General features: G+C 34.2%; 1 protein-coding gene across 2 annotated transcripts in view; it reads left to right on the top strand.

Annotated features, from left to right (window-relative positions):
• Nucleotides 1-18,725: 18,725 nt before the first annotated feature.
• Nucleotides 18,726-21,472, top strand: part of LOC101261518 (THO complex subunit 2) — a 54,399-nt gene continuing 51,652 nt past the window's right edge. For both annotated transcript variants that reach the window (XM_069297957.1, XM_004239212.5), the window contains exons 1-2: nucleotides 18,726-19,171; nucleotides 19,797-19,922. In XM_069297957.1, coding sequence (XP_069154058.1) covers nucleotides 19,037-19,171; nucleotides 19,797-19,922 — 261 coding nt within the window. In that variant the 5' untranslated portion in view covers nucleotides 18,726-19,036. The remainder of the gene's footprint in view (nucleotides 19,172-19,796; nucleotides 19,923-21,472) is intronic.

Below are 21,472 nucleotides of genomic sequence, written 5' to 3'. Positions count from 1 at the left end.
ATGAATTATGGGAAATTGATCAATAATTATCAAATCTTGGTGAATTGGTAAGATTGCCCAACTTCCTCTACTTTTCTATAGAATTGATGGTTGAATTGGCCTTGAATGGCATTGTGTGGTATAATCCACTTATGGTGGCAGTGTTTACTTTCTTGTCAATCTCTATATGTGTTTATCATGGCCTTTAAATCAAGTTATGAATTATGAAGTGTGGTTATGATGATCATACAATGTGAAGTATTATGCTTAGTCTCTTAATCTAGTATCATGTTCTAGGTGTTTTGATGATATCTTCTCCATGTGAATGAGAATGTTAGGGTTAAGTTTTGTCTATGTTCTGCCAATGATGAATTCCAAATGGTGAATGACCCCTACCTATGTACCCCTATATGAATGTTTAATATTAGCTAATGTTTAGGAGTCTTTGATGCAATGTTGAATATATCTTGTCTCCTATGATATAAAGTGGTTTGTGGTCTATGCATAAATGTGTATTGTGATCCTTGGAGGGTAGATGCTTCACCAATATGTTAAGTGCCATTATGTGATCATGTTGTCCAATGTACATACCTCATACATGCTTATGTATAGGATAGATTCATGGTGTCTAATGAAAGGATGGTTCACATATGCACTATTGTCTACTACTATGAACGTAAAGTATATGTCCATGAAAGTATGAATATGTATCTTAACTAGGATGACTTGATAGGTGAACTAGTATAGGTAAGGGTATGGGCCTTTGTCTAAACATTGCACATGTCTAACTTGACAGAATAGTTCCTATGTAGTATATGAAAGGATATGAATATGAATGCATGGTTAAGCTATGAACATGAAAGTATATGAATATGAATGCATGGTTAAGCTATGAACATAAAAGTATATGATATGATGAAGTATGCATATGTGTAGTATCTAAATGTAATATGTGAAAGGTTTCCTCATATATGAACATGTACATACACATAAATGAATGCATTAATCAAGCATGTATGATAATCTAGTAAAGTAGGGTCTTTTGAAAGGTTTGCTCAATTGTACTCTAAACTAGACTATGCTTGAATATGCTATGTCCATGTGACATGTTTTCTCACATGATTTAGGTTGATGAAAGGACAATTCTCATCTATAACCTATGAGATAAGCATATGAAGGGTTCATTATCCTAAAACCTATTTTATGAAAATAATATTAATAAAGGGAACTTAGCTTAGCACCGAGTGGACTTGACAAATGAGAGGTGCCCCTTCATAATGAGGAAGGCTTGTTCACCATTGGCTTCTCATAAGGTGTTGACTTCCCTTGGAGGAAGATTCATCTATGGTTCCACATGAGGTGTTGACTTCATTTTGAGGGAGATTCACCCATGGTTTCCAATGAGGTGGAAACTATAATGCCTAAGGGCATAAAGAGAGTTTCAGTATACATCTCCTAGTTCCTTAACTATGTTCCCCCTATAGGACCTAGAAAGTGGATCCACCTAATACGCTAGCATGTTGTTAATGTTCTACCTTGGCAAGTAGAGCAACTCCTTTCTGTGTGGGGTTCCACGACACTAGATTGCATGTTTAGTCACATGGCCTTATTGTCGGTTAAGGCAAGGATTTCCCTAAAGTAAAATGGACAATGGAAGTAATGTAATGAACCCTCACTAGGATAACCTTAGGGAAGTTTCTTAGTGTAGGTGAGGGTATGGTACTTTACCTATGCATTGCACAACTAGCTCTTGAAGGGAGTTCTAAGAAGGTGTTCTATATGTATATGTATATGTTCTCTATACATGACTTTATGGTGTAAATCTAATTGTATGGTAATATGTATAGTATGAGTCCTATGGTGTCCATATGATGTGGTCTCACTTTAGATGCATGATATTGGTCTTATTGACTACATGATGAAGGTCTTACTAGGTATGTATGAAGTTATCTATACTTGTCATGTTGATGTATGAAGTAAATAAATTTTGTGGTGTCACATTTAGGGAGCAACCCCTAGACGTAAACGGTGGCGTCATCCTCATCGAGGACTAAGACTAACCTCTTAGCTTACATTATTACATTCATAGGCTAAAATTTACGAAAAAATTTAAACTTTTCTTTATCTATCTTGAGGCTTACATAGACCTCTACAATACACACAATATATATATATTCATATCGAGTATACATAAAACCTTTGTATATGAAGATTACTTAGTCTTCTACTCTTATTGCACGTATACATATATATAAGATACAACATAGTCTTAAAACCGAATGTCTCATCTCATAACCATCTTAAACAAGAGTATAAAAACTGGGCATAGCTTAACATCAATACACTAAGAGCCACATATAGGCTACAATCTTTGGTACTCAAATGAAAAGGGAAGAACTAAAAGTCTTACAACTAGAACAACATCAAAAGCTTGATACTGGCATTGCCCTCAGAAAGTGAGGACCTACCCAACTTGGATGAGTGAGAATTCCAAGTTTTTGTTCAAAGTCGTCTCAAAAGCCCTTCAACGATCGAAACCTAAAATGTTTGGGAAAAAGGAAGAAAATGGATTAGTACACCACTTCTACTAAGTATGAGACCATGTGCACACACATCATAAAATCATGCTAGAAAAGGACATTTCATTAAAGCATGCAATTTACTTTGAAATACCTTACGCATATTTAAGAAGACCATACCATACAATAAGACATATTCATTCAGTCAAGATCATGTACATCACAAGACCAACAATACTAAGTCTAGTCAAGACAACATACATATCACATAATTTAGCACATAATCAAGACAACTCTACTATCAAGCTATAACATCAACAAGCATGGATAAAAGTTCAATACATCATAACCAAAGCAAGACAATTATTCATGAACCCTCATTAATTAAACTAGTGCAATGATCAAGCAAAGCCCTATAACCTTACTCAATCAAGTAAACCCAACAAGAAACATAACCAATGTCCAACTTCACATAGTATAGCATTAAGAGTACATATCATCATACTTTAACCATGGAGACCAAACACATGTTCATAAGTGAAACCAATCATCATATAGTATCATTAATGTGAAAGATCATCATATACATACCATGTACCATTATAAGCATATACATATATAATAACATCCTCCTAAGACTTCCCTCAAGGCTAACTAGTGCATGTTTAGGTAGAGTCCCACACCCCTAACTAGACAATGTTAAACCCCTTAGGTCATCCTAGTTAGAGTTCATTCCTTTAGTTCATTATTACCTTTTTGGAACATCTTGACTTAATCGACATAGACCACATGAGCTAATGTGGAATACAGTGTCATAGAACCCTACATCGCAGTAAGGTGGACTACTTTCCAAGGGAGTACCAAAACATGAACATAGCAAGTACGTGGATCCACTAGCTAGTATTTCTATGGGGGTAACATAGTTCAAGAACTAGGAGATATAGTTGGGACCTCTTTATGCTACAAGAATTGTAGTCTCCAATCTCAAGAGTACATTAGTAATTCTACATTCCCTATGTGGGAAGGGGCACTCCTCACACTAATTCTCTCGGTGATAAGCTAGAGTCCCTTTTGAAATGTCTTTAAAGTCTTTTTTAATCATCATAACTTAATTAAGTCATAGGGTATATCCCTTATATAATCATCATCATCATAGCTCAATAAGAATTGCATGAGAACACGTTTCATTAAAAAACTTAATTAGACCTCCCTTATCCCCTAACTAATTAATTAACCACATTGTGTGTTAATCGAAGACAACAGGACCCTTTGTTTTGTTAATCCAAGACTAGTTAAAATCCAGCCTTTGCAAAATATTCTAAGTGTCCATTAACAGAGGCAACCGATGCCCCGCCGATTGGACCACGATCCGTTGACTGATTCCGTTTGTGGACATTGCCTTAGGCAGCCATCGACACAAATGCAAGGGTCGTCTTTAAAGGCCCTTGGTTGGTCCTTGGGGAGTCGTACCCGGACGTTTTGAATATGAATAAACACTAATATATGTTAGACACCCTTCCACCAAAATTCATCATTTTTTGACTCATAAAACTTAGTCAAATAGGCTAAGGCACATTAGCACCTCATTAAACAGGTTTACGGATGTCATGGACGTTCTCTTGACATTTTGATTTATAAACTTCCTAAATGACTTATATGCATTAAAATTGAACTTAAAACAAGGTCTAAACCTTTTGACACCTATGTTAGGCTCTAGAACACATCTTAGACTTTCGGAGTATTACATTATTCCCCCCTTAGGAACATTCATCACCGAATAACACTAAAATTCCTAAACAAAAAAAGGAATAGACTCAAGACTAGCATCCCAACCAAAAACGCATAACAACATAAGTTACAACATCAACCATGACATTTACACACAGCAATTCAAAGCTTCAATTACTACATATATAGCTGAACATCACAATATGAGGCATTTCCATCTCACAACAATATGAGCTAAACATATCATTAAGGAGTCAATAATCCAAAACTCAACCTATCAATATGCTCAATATCATTTCATAAAGATTCACTATATCAACATGCACAACATATCTCAAAACAAGAAGAATTTCCAATTTTCAAGTCTATAGGCATACTTCACAGTAATTTCACTATAACTAGATTATTTTTGCAAAACATCACCAAAAATCAAAACAACTTCAAATTTAGTCATTATTTTGATTATTAATAAGACAACCAACCTTCATTAGGAAAGAAATGAGGATAACGGGACTTCATGTCGTCCTCGGCCTCCCATGTTGCTTCCTCAACTAGGTGGTTTCTCCATAACACTTTTACGGAGACCACCTCTTTGTTCCTCAACCTCTTCACTTGATGATCAAGGATTTCAACCAGAATCTTCTCATAAGAGAGGTTCTTTTGTACACCAAGACACTTAATAGGAAGAACGGACTCGGGATCACCCATATACTTCTTAATCATAGAAACATGGAACACCGGATGAACCGAAGCCAATTCACTAGGCAACCTCAAATCATATGCCACCTTACCAATCTTTTGCAAGATTTCATAGGGACCAGCATAACGAGGACTCAACTTCCCTTTCTTGCTAAATCTCACCACCCATTTCATAGGCGAAATTTTTTTAGATACACTTTATCACCTTCTTCAAACTCTAATTCCCTTCTGCTATGGTCGGCATAAGACTTTTGCCGGCAATAGGCTATTTTCAAGCAATCCCTTGTGATATGAACCTTCTCCAAAGTCTTATAAATCAAATCGGGACCCGAAAGTAAAGACTCACACACTTCAAACATCCAATTGGAGATCTACATCTCCTACCATATAAGACATCATAAGGAGCCATAGATATAGATGAATAATAGCTAGTGTTGTAAGCAAACTCCACCAAAGGCAAGTGCTTATCCAATTTCCCATGAAATCAATTAGACGATCTCTAAGCATATCCTCAAAGGTTTGAATACATGCTCCACTTGACCATCCGTTTGAGGATGAAAAGTGGTGCTTAGTTTCACCTTGGTACCCAACCATTTTGGAATGACCTCCAAAACCTAGATGTGAATTGTGAACCATTATCTGATATGATGGATAAAGAAAAACCATGGCGACACAAAATCTCATCTATGAAGATCTTTGCATAATCCTTCGCCGAGTAAGTGGACTTGATGGGAATAAAATGAGCGGATTTGGTAAACCTATCCACAATTAACTATATGGAGTCATATTTCTTTAGTGTCCGAGGCAAATCTACCACAAAATCAATGTTAATGTATTCCCACTTCCAAGCAAGGACTTGGATTTCTTGAAGTAAACCACCCGGGTTTTGGTGTTCGGCTTTCACTTGTTGACAATTTGGACATTTTGCAACAAATTCCTCTATGTCCTTTTTCAAGCCTTCCCACCAAAACACTTCCCTGAGGTCATGATACATCTTTGTAGAACCCGAATGAATAGAATATGGGACCCATGAGCTTCCTCAAGAATCCAGTTCCTCAAACCATCTAAATTGGGAACACACAACCTTTCTTGATACCTCAAGACACCATCCCCCCTAAGGAGAATGACTCATTAAGCTTACCATGAACCTATTTCTTCAACTACATCAATGTTTGATCAAGGTGTTGTTTGGACTTCACCTCAACCACCAAAGACGATTCGGAGTTATGATGGACACTAAAACCACCATTCAGAGAATCTTCCAATCTAACACACAATATTGCCAACCTATGACATCTTTCACTAGGTCTTTCTTGGCTTCCTCTACATGAGACATACTACCCATGGTCATACGGCTTAGAGCATCCACAACCACATTGGCCTTGTCAGGGTGGTAGAGAATACTCATATCGTAATCTTTCAACAATTCCAACCACATTCTTTGTCAGAGATCCAACTCCTTTTGAGTAAACACATATTATAGACTCTTGCGGTAGGTATCACATTCACAGAACACCATACAAGTAATGCCTCCATATTTTTAAAGCAAACACCAAGGCCGCTAACTCAAGATCATGAGCTGAGTAATTTCTCTCATGCACCTTAAGTTGTCTAAAGGCAAAGCTACTCTTTACCATGTTGCATAAGCACACACCCTAAACCCACTTGGGATGCATAAAAATACACAAATAATCCTTTGGTACCCTCAGGTTAGTCAACAATGGAGTGAAAGTAAGCCTATCCTTCAAAATTTGGAAGCTTCTTTCACATGCCTCCGACCACACATATTTTACATTCTTTTAGGTCAAAGTAGTCAAGGGATATGCAATGGATGCAAAACCATCCACAAACCTCTTATAATAACCCGATATACCCAAGAAGCTCCTAATGTCGGTTAGAGTCAATGGTCTATGCTAAATTTTCATCATCTCGGTTTTTCTTGGATCAACATCAACCCCCTCATTAGAGATTATATGACCAAGAAATGCCACCAACCTCAACCAAAACTCACATTTGCAACACTTAGCAAATAATTGGTTCTCCTTAAGTACTTGTAAAACCACCCTTAAGTGATCCATGTGTTCACCCTCATTTTTCGAATATACCAAGATGTCATCAATGAAGACAATGAAAAATGAATCTAGGTAACTTTGAAACACCGTATTCATGAGATCCATAAATGAAATGAGAAATTAGTGAGATCAAAGGACATTACTAAGAACTCATAGTGACCATATATAGTCCCAAATGCCAATTTTGGTATATCCTCACCTCTCACCCTAAGTTAGTGATACCCGATCTCAATTCAATCTTAGAAAAGTGGCTTGCCCCTTGGAGTTGAACAAACAAGTCATCAATCCGAGGGAGAGGATACTTGTTCTTAATAGTGATTTTATTTAGTTGGCGATAATCAATGCACATTCTAAGGGACCATCCTTCTTATTTACAAACAAAACCGGAGCACCGCATGGAGAAATACTAGGTCTAATGAAGCCTTTGTCTAGTAAATCTTTGAGTTGAGCCTTCAACTCTTTCCATTCGGCCGAAGCCATCCGATAAGGAGGAATTGAAATGAGGTTGGTATCCAGTAGCATTTCAATACCAAAATCAATTTCCCGTTCGAGAGAGACTTTGGGAAGATCATTAGGAAAGACCTCCAAAAATTCTCTTACTAAAGGGACTAACTCAATGGGAGGATTTTCGGAGTCTAAATCTTTGACTCTTATAATATGATATAGACACCCCTTATAGATCATCTTGCAAGATTTCAAACAAGAAATGATACGACCTCTAGGAATAGAATTTCCGCCTTTCCACTCTAGAATGGGAACATTTGGAAAGTTAAACGTCACCACGCTTGTTCTACAATCTATTGAGGCAAACTAAGCATGCAACCAATTCATCCAAAAAATGACATTAAAATCGACCATATCAAGTTCTACTAATTTAACACGGTAACTCCATTTGGCAACATTATTAGACAATTTCTATACACCCTCTTTGTAACCACCGACTCACCTACCGGGGTAGTTACCATGAAAGGTTCATTTAGAATATCGGGAAAAATATCAAACTTTCTAGCATTCAAAGGAGTAACAAAAGTAGTGTAGCACCCGGATCAAGTAAAACATATACATCAATATAGGAGACTTTCAACGTACTGGTTACCACATTGGGAGAAATCTCTGCTCTCCTCTTGAGCGAAGTGCATAAAAGTAATTCTTCTTTGGAGGATCCACATATAAGAACCACTAGCTTGAGCTTGTCCACTACCCTTGTCTTGCCCCTTCAAATTTGGGCAATCCTTAACCTTGTGGCCATTCTTGCCACACCCAAAGCAATTGTCCGTCCCAATAAGGCAATCACCATAATGCTTCTTGCCACACTTTCCACAAGTTGGCTTCTTGTTTGGTGAGCTAGTACCTCCTCTATTTTGAGACTTAGGGTTAGAAACCCTATCATTATGAGCCTTAGGGAACCTGGAAGGAACTTGATTAGAGGACCTCTAATTAAACCTAGGCTTGTCCTGAATATCAAGCCTACCCTTTGAAGAACCACCATCAAAAGACCATACCCTCTTGGCATCTCTATTCTTTCTCTTAGCCCTTGTATCTTCCACTTGTTTAGCATGAACCATGAGACGAGAAATGTCCATACTATCATTTAGCATAGCCGAATGACATTCCTCTTGCAAGTCATCTGACACTCCCGTCACAAAACGACTCATTCATCTCTACAATCAGAAACCAAAGAAGGAGCATACTTTGACAATTTAGTGAATTTCAAAGAGTATTCAAGTACACTTATACCTTCTTGACGAATGTTGATAAATTCAACCACTTTGGATTCACTCTTTTTCCTAGGAAAGATCCTAACTAGAAAAACCTTCTTGAAAATCTCCCAAGTCACTGGTCCACCTCTTAAAGGCCTATTATCACTCCATTGGATGTACCAAGTTTGGGCCACATCTTTGAGTTGGTAAGTGGCTAACTCAGACTTCTAACTAGTAGTCAACCCCATAGCATAGAGGATCTTGTAGGTTTCATTAATAAAGTCTTGGGGATCTTCCTCAACCTTAGACCCATTGAAAGTAGGGGGATTCATCCAAGTGAAATCCCTGAACGGGAGGCTATGGTACCAATATGTTGGTTTGCTCATGGGAATAACCTCCCGATTAGCTTGGGCCTTCATGGCTTGAGCGTCTGTAGTGACAGGTTGTGCTTGAGTAGTAATGGCTTGGGCCAATTGGAGAAAGGCAACCCTTATGTCACCATCCGTCAAAGGAAGAGGATTGACCGGAACTTGGTAATCATTAACAACTTCTTCAAGAGGAGGTACTTGATTGCCTCGAGAGGAACTTGGTAATCATAAACAACTTCCATCAAGTCTTTGAGCGGTTGTTCTCCGAGTATTCATGGCCTATAATCACAATAAAAGGATTAGATGTTTAGGTCACACAGAGTCAAGACTCTAGAGGCACGATATTGGATTTCCAAGAAAGTGAGAGTAGCATCACATAGGTTCCTATTCATAAGTGTGGCGTGCTTCACAATTATGAGTAAGAATCTAGACGTGGTCAAGTGATACATCGACTCTAAAGATATTTAACCTCATACTCTAATACCAAGTTTTTCACATCAAGGGAGCACCCCTAGACCTAACCGGCGTCGTCGTCCTCATAAAAGACTAAGACTAGCCTCTTAGCTTACATCATTACATTAACAGGTTAAAATTTACGGAAAAATTTAAAACTTTTCTTTATCTATCTTGAGGTTTACATAGACCTCTACCATACACACAATATATATATATTCATATTGAGTCTACATAGACCCTTCATATATGAAGATTACTTAGGCTTCTACTCTTATTGCACATATACATATATATAAGATATAACATAGTCTTAAAACCGTATATGACGTGTGGTCTCTTTGTGATTTTACTAAGTATGTATGAGTTATGAGACTTCACATCTACATTGAAGTAGTAGGCTTAGATTGGGATTATGAGTAAGGTCTTATGATGTCTTTATGAAATGAAGTCCAAGTATGTTTATGTTGACTATTACCTTACTATGATGATGTTGGAAGTCTTGCATGTTGTCTTGAAAGAGTCTTATATGAGGTTCATGCATTATGTTGAGTCATATGTAAAACTTGTATTGTTATGATATGGTATGCCTCTATGTATGTGTATATGTGTTTGATGTAAATTAAGGTTGTACGAATTTTCACCATGGTGGCCTTAAGGTGATGCTTGAGTGTGGATGGTGGAATTGGACAGTATTCATGCATTGCACAAAGTGTTACTAGAGGATTACTTATGGGTAAAGGACTTAAGGTAAAAAGAAGGAATAATGTTATAACATTCCAAACAAGCCTTAATGAATCATGTGGCTTTATGTGATGTTGTAATTAATGTATATGTCTATATGTGAATACAATATACGTGACTTGGTGTTGTCATGAATAGTGTCTATGCCTATGTGAACTATATGAGTTATGTTGTACTTATTGTCAAGGTTTTATGAAGTTTTACTAAAACGCATGGTGCATGGTTTTCTAAGAAAATGTCCTCTTTAAATGCATGTTTTTTCATGGTTGTCATACTTAGTGCATTTTGTACTAATACCATTCTTTTTTAACTTTTTACACAAAGTATAGGTTATGGGTGCTTAAAGGATGTCTCTAAAGTGAAGGGCTTGATAGATGTTTCTCGATCTTAAGAAGAAGGAGTCCTTAAGATTCAAGGATTGTCTATGTCAAAGTTCTTATTTAAAATTATGTAATAGTTTAGTTATTATTATATGTTGATAAGGGTCGTGTCCCTATTCTATTCTATTGATGTTGAGTCTAAGATGGAAAAAGTGACTTACAGTCTAACCATGTATTATGACATATATATATATATATATATATATATATATATATATATATATATATATATATATATATATATATATATATATAATGAGTCTAGCATATGATGTGCTATGAAAGTTTTAAATTTTTCGCTAAATTTATCTATGATAATGAGATGAATGTTGACTATGGGCTTGTATAAGACCTCCGAGAGGTCAAGTACATCATGTTACTTCTAAGGGGTGCTCCCTGGTCATGAAAATTAACCCTTACACTACATAAATCTCAACTACCCAAAATGATAACCACCTTTACCCCCAAAGTTTTCTCCCAAAAACTCATTAAAGAATGTCAAGTTAGAGCTTGAACAATGGATATTTATTTTGATAAGGTATGGTAGTCTTGATTCATGAAACTATTTCACCCATGAAGCCCTCAAAGTTTCAACTTTAAAAGAAGCAAATTCTCCAAAACCTAGGGTTTCATTTTAAGTCATGAATTCTTTCTCAAAACTTTTTCATTTGTTTTATTATTATATTTTAGGATTAAATTTATGTTTTATGATGGTTTTAAGATAAAATCTCTCATGAATTCATGAATTTCTCATAACCCTAATTTATGACTATGTGATATGAGTGAATTATATTAAGATGAATATCATGGAATTGTTCTTGTAGTAGTTTAATTAACTTAATTATGTTATTATTCATGTCTAATTGTAGTAATTCTAGGTGTTAGTGAATTATTATTCATGGTCCTTTGGGGGGGGGGAATATTGAGAATTATGTATGACATTGATGTTTATGTACATGCTTATGAATACTTTAGAATAAAATGATGATGATAATGGTGTAAGGGTGTTATGTTGAAAAGCTATTCACTATACACACTCATGAATGAAGTTTCTACGGTTATGTTTTGAATATGATGTGTTGGTTCAAAGGTTATTCTCAATTGTACACTAATGAATGATAATGGCATGTTATGAAAGATTTTTCTCAAAATATAGGAATTCTAAGTTGAAAGGCTATTCTCACCTTTGAATCTATAATCTATATAATGAATGAATATTGAAATTGAGATGGGTTCTCATCCATGAGTTGAGGCAGAGTATCTAATAACAATCTTTATATCCCATTTTAATGAACTAATGTAATCAATGTTAAGGACTTCGTGGTGAATAATGCTAAGCACCGAGTGGATATGGATTGAGATGGATGCTCATCCGTGAGTTGAGGCAGGGTATCTAGTAACAATCTCTTGAGATGGATGCTCATCCATGAGTTTAGGTGGTGTATCTAGTAACAATTTCATTATCCCATAACTATGTGCCCGCATAGGATTTTAGCTAGTGGATACACCTAAGATAAATGGTAATGGTCCTACCTTAGGCAAGTAGAAGTCCCTTATTTGGTGTGGGTAACACCGGGATTGTATGATTTGCTCACATGGTATATGTTAGTTAAGGCTTACCCCAACAATGAATTTTAATGAACTACGGCTTCTCACGAATGCACTTCTTAGTGTGGGTGGGGGTATGAGACTTTATCCATGCATTGCACAAGTAGGCTTTGAGAGTAGTCATGGTGTATTCTTTAATGTCATAATCTCTAATGAAATGAATGTGCTCATATGATGCTAATGCGAATGTTGACTTAAAGGCTTAATGTAAAAATGAATGTTATAACTTGAATTGTTATTATGAGTTGCTTTCTTTGTCATGACTTATTAATTGAGTATGTTCCTTATCTATGAGTATTAACTAAAGATGAGAATGAAGTTTGGTAATATGTTATGGTGACCTACAAGTGGCACTTAGTATGAATGGTATTTTGGGATGTCATTCATTCATTGCACAAGTATAACTTAAGGTTACCTAAATAATGGTTCTAATTTGTTCTAATGACTTACATGATGAATGTGCTTATGTCTTATGTGTTTATACTAAAAGTGCATGTTGAATCTCAAACTTGTTAAATGCATGATTTTCAACAAAAATGTCCCTTTTGGCAAATTTTTGCATGGCTATCATACTTAGTTCATTTTTGTACTAACCCATATTTCTTCAACATTTTAACAAAGTGTAGGTTCTGAATCTTAAGGTGATTTCTTTGGCATAAAACTTGGATTGACTATTCTTTAAGCTTATGCTGAGTCCTCAAGATTTGAGGACATATGAGAGTCTCTAGTAGTGTCTTTTATGTCATTTTACGTTTCGAACTATGTTTAAGGGTTGTGACCCTATCTTTGATTCAAGTTGTATTACATGGACATGTGAGACAAAGTTTGACTTTTGTTGTTTCTAAATAAAGAATTCGATTGTATGGAAAAGAGTTTTAAATTTAGTACCATTTTCTTATTTTTTATGTTATGAATGCATGAGGCTCTTCACAGTCTTGTATGACGTATTATGTCTGGGGTGTAGGCTCGAGTTGTAAAAAATTGTTTGACGACCAAATGCTGGATCGTCTTGCCGGTAAGGGTTGGTATAGCTTTTCAGATGGGTATTCAAGCTTCAATTAAATCTGCATAACTCCAGAAGATCAAGAGAAAACCACCTTTACTTGTTTATATTGGACCTTCGCCTTCAAAATGATGTCATTTGGGTTGTATAATGCTCCAACGACTATGTCGATATCTTCAGATATAGTGAAGGACACGATTGAGGTATTTATGGATGATTTATCTTGGTAGCTGACTTGTTTGTTGTTTTTCTAATGCATCTGGATGAGGTAATGAAACAATGTGAAGAGTGAAATCTTGTGCTCAATTGGGAAAAGTGTCACTTCTTGGTGAAAGAAGGTGTAGCTTTGGGTCATCACATTCCTGAGAAGGGTATTGAGGTTGATAGAGTAGAGTTGAGGTAATAGAAAAGTTTCTACCACTTATCTCTGTTAAAGGTGCTAGAAGATTTCTTGGGCATGCAGGTTTTTTTCGTAGGTTTATCAAATATTTCTTTGAAATTGCATACCCATTGTGCAAAGTACTTGAAAAGGAGTTTAAGTTTGAATTTGATGATGCTTGTTTGAGAGCATTTGGAGAGTTGAAAGCAAGGTCGTATCAACGCCTAGCATTATTTGGAAATTCATCTGTCATGTACAGCCAAATCAATGAAATCATCAATTTTACAATATAGTCGTTGGGTAAGAATGAATATCTATAAATATATCTCAATACTAGAGATCTTATGAATGAGCTAGCTAGTTTTTCTTTTCAGTTTTGATCAAATGCAATATTGAATCGAATTTGTGATTATGAGTATAATCTCATGTTGAGTGTGAAAATTTGTTGCAAACATAAAAGCTTACTTTCACTGCAAACTTCATGGTAAGAGGACAATTCAGGTCGATGGTTTTGATCATGTCCACACTATCATATGTTTTTGACATCTTGGTCTGGAGATTTGTTGTTTGTCTTTATTTTGATTTTTGTTCAATTTAAATTACTTTGTGGTGTATTTTAGGAGAATGGATGCAACTTCTTTAAATGGATGGATTGTGAAGATGTAGATATACGATCCAAATTCGTTATTCTAAAATTTGCAAAGAGAATTAAGGAGTTTAAATTTGATGATGAAATTCATAATTCAAAAAGTAATGGGTGATGAAGGAGTAGAAGAAGAGCAAATGTTATAACAATTGGAAGCTATGTTTCATATTGATTGTTGTAGTATCTTATTTTTAGTATTATCAAGAACTGCGAAGGATAAAAAAATCTCATGTTGTTATGTGTATTCATTAAAATTATCATAGTTGTCGAAATAAATAAACATAGTTTGCACTTTTGTTTCAACAAATGCACAATTTTTGTGCTTGTTCTTAACATAACGTAACAACATATGTTGCAACAGATGAAATAAACAACATAGTTGCACACTTTTGTTTCAACAAATGTACACTTCTGTGTACATGTTCTTAACATAACATAACATCATATGTTGGAACAAATAAAATAAAATATTGTCATTAATTACAAACACATTGTCAATGCTCCAAGCTGCAGATACCATCCCAATAGTCCAAACCCATTGCACCCTCGAAACTATGTCACACAACTTGATGTTGGGAGGTTGAATTGGTGTGCTAGTTAAAAAAAACTTAGTAAATTCAAGCGAGTATGACCCATTGAGGAACCTTTTTGGCACGTGCTTCATTATTCCACTTTACCACAACAAGTTTGACAGTAACTCGAACACAAGTTGTATGAATGTCAAAAACTTGTCATGTTCATAAGCCATCATGTTGTAGTCATGAACATTCATACGACCTCGTACAGGAGGATCTCAAAAGTCACACCATGATTATTGTTCATGTTCATGCCTGCAATAACCCTTATTAAGTTTTACATGAGAAGATATCGACCATAAATTATGAATGAAGGCAACGACAACTCATTGACACTATTGTAGAGAAAGAGAAATTGCAGCATATTACACTTATATTGTAGAAAATATTGCAATAACAATTGGATCTGTGAAGAATAATGGAGAAACAAGAGATAGAGATGGGAGGAAAGAAATACAAAACGAAAATTAGTAAATAAGTAAATTAAATTGAAAATATGAAATGACCTTCTATAGAGGAGAGAGCCAATACGACAGTTGTTTTCAACCTTTATAATTTTTTTAATTTTTTTTTGACAATTTAATGTTCCATTTTATGGAAAATTCAAAGAGACATATGTTGCCACATATCTCCTTTCTAATGGGGCATATGCAAATAATCATGTGAATTATTTTACAACATAGGCTGTCTATATTGCCATATATCACCTTTTGGTTGGGGTACATGTAGATAAGTATGTGATTTTTTTACTATAAAGGCTATATATATTGCCACGAATACCACATTTTCTCATTTCTTACATAATTGACATTGTTCAAATTAAACAATATAATAATCATCAATATATCAACAAAAAACACTTCACCAATTGTTTTTTTTACAACTTATCAACAAAAAGGTAATTCCAAATGGTATACAAACCATCAAACCTAAATCTAATCAATGGCGGTAATCATAACATTTTCATCTGGAAATATGAACTTTGCTTTTTTAGGTCTAGAACTATGTGGATCTTCATTGTTAATTACTAACATAGCCATCCCGAGCCTTTAAAATTTCATCATTCCATAAGAATGATATGTCATATCTCATGCGACGGGATTGAGAAATAATTCCATAAGATGGTACTTTTAGTCCATCACTCAAAAACTCAGCGTACGCAGGACAAGAAGTCTAGTCTCTGCATGGTATATTATTAATTAGAAAATATAATAAACTAATAATATTACATTTCAACAATAACAAGATAATAAAATAATGTGATATGTACAAACTATTGCTTGCTTGTTGGGCAATACCAATAATATGTTTGAGTAAGATTTGCCTTGGAAAGATTCAACAACTAATTGGATGGTTTGGTCTTTTTGCTTAGAAAATTAGTTGGATTCAAGGTACTTTGACAATATTATAGTTAACTTTTGAATCTTGGTGAACAATTTTCTGTTCGTCCTATATGAGGACATCAAATCATAAACCTTTGTGCACCATTTCTTCAATACAACGACAATCAGGACCCAGTGAAACTCCCCATTACAATTTACAGGACATAAACCTCATTTGTAGGTGCCAAGACAGTTCAACGGGTATACTAAACCCTTTGATAATGTCAACAATTTTATCCTATTATTCAAGAACAAGATTGACATTGTCGATTTATGTTATGACAAAAAATAATTAGTGATGGCACATCGATATTTAGAATGTCTTTGTTGCTTCAACTTCTTCCGCAATGACATCCACATAGATGCATCAAAAATCTATTTCTATATTACTTATTTGTATGTATGAGTATGTGTTAATTAAAACAGTGAGATGAATTTACCTCATCAATCCAACACTTATTGGGTTGGGACATTTCGTAAATCAGTCCTTCTTTGAAAATGCAACTACAAAATCAAGTTGTTCGAATCCAAATTTCCACCCATTGACTAAGTAGTTATCATTTTTGTCTTCTATAATTGTGTAAACATTATATATAATTATTTAGTGGACATCAAGAAATTCTAATAATAGCTGAAATGACTTTATTTTTTTATATGATATCTGTAGAGGCCATCGTTCATCTATTGCGAGAAGGATGCAACACTAGCAAAAGATTGAGCTGCTGGTGAACTTTCTTGTGACATTTTATCTATAAGATAAATAAAAAAAGCTGAGAATTTACAACTAATTATAAAATAAAAATGGGTATCAATTTATACTTATTTTGACAGAGATGGACATTTATTGCCACAAATGTACCTTTTGTTGACACACATGAATCTTCTGTTTCAATATATGAGTAACATGTTACTAAAGCCATTTTATTGCTCTAACACATATGTGACATGTTCAAACATATAAAAACTATGTTGTAATATATATCAACATATCACCAATATGTTGCAACATATGACACATTTTTTCAACAAATAAAATATATGTTGGACAACTAAACAAGACTATATTTCTACAATCATATGAACAAAATGGTCACAACAAGAAGAATAAAAGCAACAAAAAATGACTTTTCACTGAACTACAACAATGCATATATATTTCTTGAAAAATAGGGTTTATTTTGGGTTTGTGGATTTTCTTTCAAAAATAAGAAATAATCAATATCATTACACCATTATTTAATTTTCACATATATAGAACGATTTCTTGTTTATTAACCCAAGAAAGAACTTAATATCAAGAGTGTGTTGTTCGAAAGTAGTAATATCTTAAGAAAATGACTTATCTGTTTTAAGTCAAACACGACCTTCAGTTCAGAAAGAGAAAGTGACAGCTGGAGATAAGGAGGAAGAGAATGAGAGTATTTGTTGAGGGTCGAATTTTCTTAAGAAAACGACTTATCCGTTTTAAGTCGAACACGACCTTTAGTTTAGAAAGAGAAAGTGACAGCGAAGATGAGGAGGAAGAGAATTATAATATTTGCTGAGGGTTGAATTTTCTAAAAAATTAGAAGATAAGCATGTTAAAAAGAAGAAGAAAAAAATTTAGGCCTTATTTGTTTGCACTTAATAGAGGCCTTAATCTTAATCATTCAGATTCAGTCTATTAAATATGTTTGCTTTTTAGATTTGAATTTTAATCATTCACATTCAGCTCATTAAGTTTATTTATTTTTTCTTTAAAAAAATCTCTTAATGGGTCTTAATGAGTCTAATTAGATCAGATTTATAATAAAGTCTTAATATTTTTCAGACTCCATTAAAATAATAAATGTCTTTTCATAAATAAATTCTATTCTTCCTTGCTTATCTTCTGTTCAAATTTCAAATTTCTTCCTCTCCTTTTCCAATTGAATACCATTTTTCTTTTGAATAAGTAAGTTTTCATAATCTTTTACAAGTATTTAATTAATATTGTTAATATATAAAATATTCTTAGATGAATTGATATTTATGAAGAAATATTTTTGTCACAATTCGTTTATTGCCAAAATTTCTTTGAAATAAGTTATCATTATTTCTTGAGAAAAAAATTGTTTGAGAAAACAAATAAATCATTTTTTTTGCGATTGGTTATAATCTTATTCTTGAAACAACTTTTTGGAAAAATTATCTTGTGTTTGGATTATAAATTTTATTGATATAATGTTTAATTTATAATTTTATAAATAAATAAATTATGCACATAGTCGATATTGAAAACAACCAATCTTAATAATTCAGTGTTTAGACCTAGAACTACATCTTAAAATTCATTTTTTGCATTCAGATTCTAATACCTTGATCGTAATGTGATTCTTAATATCCAAATGTATATTTAGGTTCAAATTCTTAATCTTAATAAAAATAAATAAGATCTTATAACTAAAGTAGTTGAAAAATGTAATTTCTTTTTAATATTTTATATAAGATTAGAAAATTTTGAAAAATGTTAATTTGACCCTTTATTTGTCAGTGTGTCACCAACAAAACCATCCCTTCGACGCCTTTCATTCAATTTTCTCGAGTAAATAATTCTTTCTTATAAAATAAATAAGAAAAAGAAACCCAGAAAAAAGAAGGATCAGAAATTTGTCGCAGAGGGGCATTTATTTTCCTTGAAGCTCCGAAACCCTAAAAATAGAAGAAGTTGATATCGCCATGGAAAATCTTCGAAATTAGGATTTGGTGTTTCTCTATCTTAATTCTTAAAAAGCAAGTGCCAAAACCCTAGGTCGTAGGGTTTGTCATCTTCGACAACAAAAATGTCTCTTTCACCTTTGGAGTATTTGTACTTTACAGAGCACTCCATCAAAGAGTTGAAAAATGGAAACACCAGCTTCAAATTCGCTCAACCACTTCCCACTCTTCGCTTTCTTTATGAGCTCTGCTGGGTTATGGTATTCATTTTATTTATTTATATATTCAATTTTGAACTATTTGTGTTCCGTTTTAGATACTTAGGATTATTTGGAACTTCCATTATTATATAATTGAGTTAAATCCATTCACGTTGTTGAAATATTAGTTTGTTATTTGCTAAGATAGTGATCTTTGTAAAGAAGTCTGATTATGTAGAAAACCGATTAATAGATAATTCACTACTAATTTAATCAATTTGTTGAACTAATAGTTGGTTTATCTGCAAAAAAGTGATTTTTGATAAGTTTGATGAATTTAAAAATGCATTATTACATAATTGATTGAAAACTTTATTCAATTTATTGAAATACTTGGTTAGTTGCTGAAAGGTGATTTTTTTTGACATGTTTGATTATTTGGAAAGTCGATAAATAGCTAATTGGTAAATTATTGATCCTTTTGGGTGTGGTTAATTGGTTATTTGCCGCAAAACACTTGTTTCTGTTTGTAAATTTATTGAATTTAAAGCAACATACTGATTAGATCATGTAAAAGAACTAAAAAAAAATCCCTGAAAGGATATTTTTGTTAGCTTCGCTTTTCATTGGTTTGTTGCTTTGAGGTCTGTGAATTGATTGTTTTGGGTTGTTTTGGGTGTTCAAGGTTCGAGGTGAGTTGCCGTTTCAGAAATGTAAATTGGCATTAGAGTGTGTGGAGTTTGTGGACTATGCATCTCAGGAGGAGCTAGGGTCGAGTTTGGCCGATATTGTTACCCAATTGGCTCAGGATGTGAGTTTTCCTATTCCCTTTTCTTCTTATTGTCAACTATTAATCCTGAAATTACTGTCCATATTTGTTTACTTTTTTTTTTTGAAACTGGTAACTTTAGTCTATATATCCACAGGTATACTACAACAAAAGTGTAGTTCCCCTTCAAAAGTTTTACAAGTTACAGAATAAAAAAGTCTTAGTCTAAATTAGTCTTAATCTAAACTGCTACCTATAACTAGCACATCAAAGATATCTTCTGTCCTAGTTAACATATCTTGTTCACACAAAAAATAGAAAAGAGCTAAGCAGTCCATCTTGATCTTCTGTAAGCTATTCTGCCAATTTTCAGAACTCCAACTGTTTCTCTTTTTCCAGATTGTCCACCAAAAACATGCCGGGACAAGTTTCCATCTCTTCTCCTTGTCAGAAGCATTGCCATCTCTATTCCAGCTGCTCAGGATTCCTTTAATGCTCCCTGGTTTCACCCATCTTATCTCCTTTAGACAGATGAACATTCTCCATAATTGTTATGTCTATGTACAATGCAAAAAAGATGGTTAATTGTCTTAGCATGTTCTCCACATAAAGTACATCTCGAAGCCAACTGAGAGCCTCTTTTCTTTAGATTTGATGAGTCAAAACTGCTTCTTTTGTTAATAGCCACATGAAGCAGTTTTCTCTGTAGGGTACTTTTGGTTTCCAGATGATCTTCCATGGCCATTCCATCTCCTGTCCAGCATTCTTGTTGAGTTCCTTATAGACTGAATTTACTGAGAATTGACCTTTGGCATCATTCTGCCAAACTAATAAGTCCTCCTTTTCAGTGAGGTTGCTGAAAGAGCCTACTGAATTTTGAAATTCTGCCACTTTGTCAATCTCCCATTCTGAAGGTTCCTCCTTAAGAACAAATTCCATCCTTGTCCAGTCCACATTGTCTCTTAATATGTGAAAATACAAGGGTATCTTTGTAAGCTACATTCACTTGCTGCTCTGGACATCAAACAAACACCCTTGATTTTGGCTTATATACCTGCAACCTGAAACATCAATTTCTTTGTTGGAGTTTTATGAATTCTATTTCTTAGTATTAGCTTAATTTGATGAATGGATGAGTATATTTAGTCAAATATCGACTTGTAAAAATCTCATTTCAGTAGGTCAAACTTGACTATATGTTGTTATCACTAGCATTAGTGGCACTAGGTACAGGTGGAAAATAAGAGTAGTTTTTCAGGTTTTCTTTGGTCATTATCAGGACATATGTATGAGTTACAATAGGATGCAGGTGAGTGGAATTGTAATTGCAACAGTCAAGTAGCTAGATAAGCTCTCTAGGGACATATAGGAGCACTAAGTTTCCCTTTGGGACCATAGTACTAATAGAAGCCGGTGTATAGGACATTAGAAACAACCAATCTGTTGCGAAGTCCAGAACAATCAGATTCGTAAGATCTGAATTTCTCTGGTTTGAGTTAGTTCCAAATCATTGAATTTAAATTGCTATTGTGCATGTTTGATTTTGTAGATCTTTTTGGGTTTGATAACTCAGTCGGCTGGTCAAATGCTGT

Source organism: Solanum lycopersicum, chromosome 5 (assembly GCF_036512215.1).
Source record: "Solanum lycopersicum chromosome 5, SLM_r2.1".
Taxonomy (NCBI): Eukaryota; Viridiplantae; Streptophyta; class Magnoliopsida; order Solanales; family Solanaceae; genus Solanum; species Solanum lycopersicum.
The sequence above is the reverse complement of the archived record's forward strand: the minus strand, read 5'-3'. Positions and strand labels throughout refer to the sequence as shown.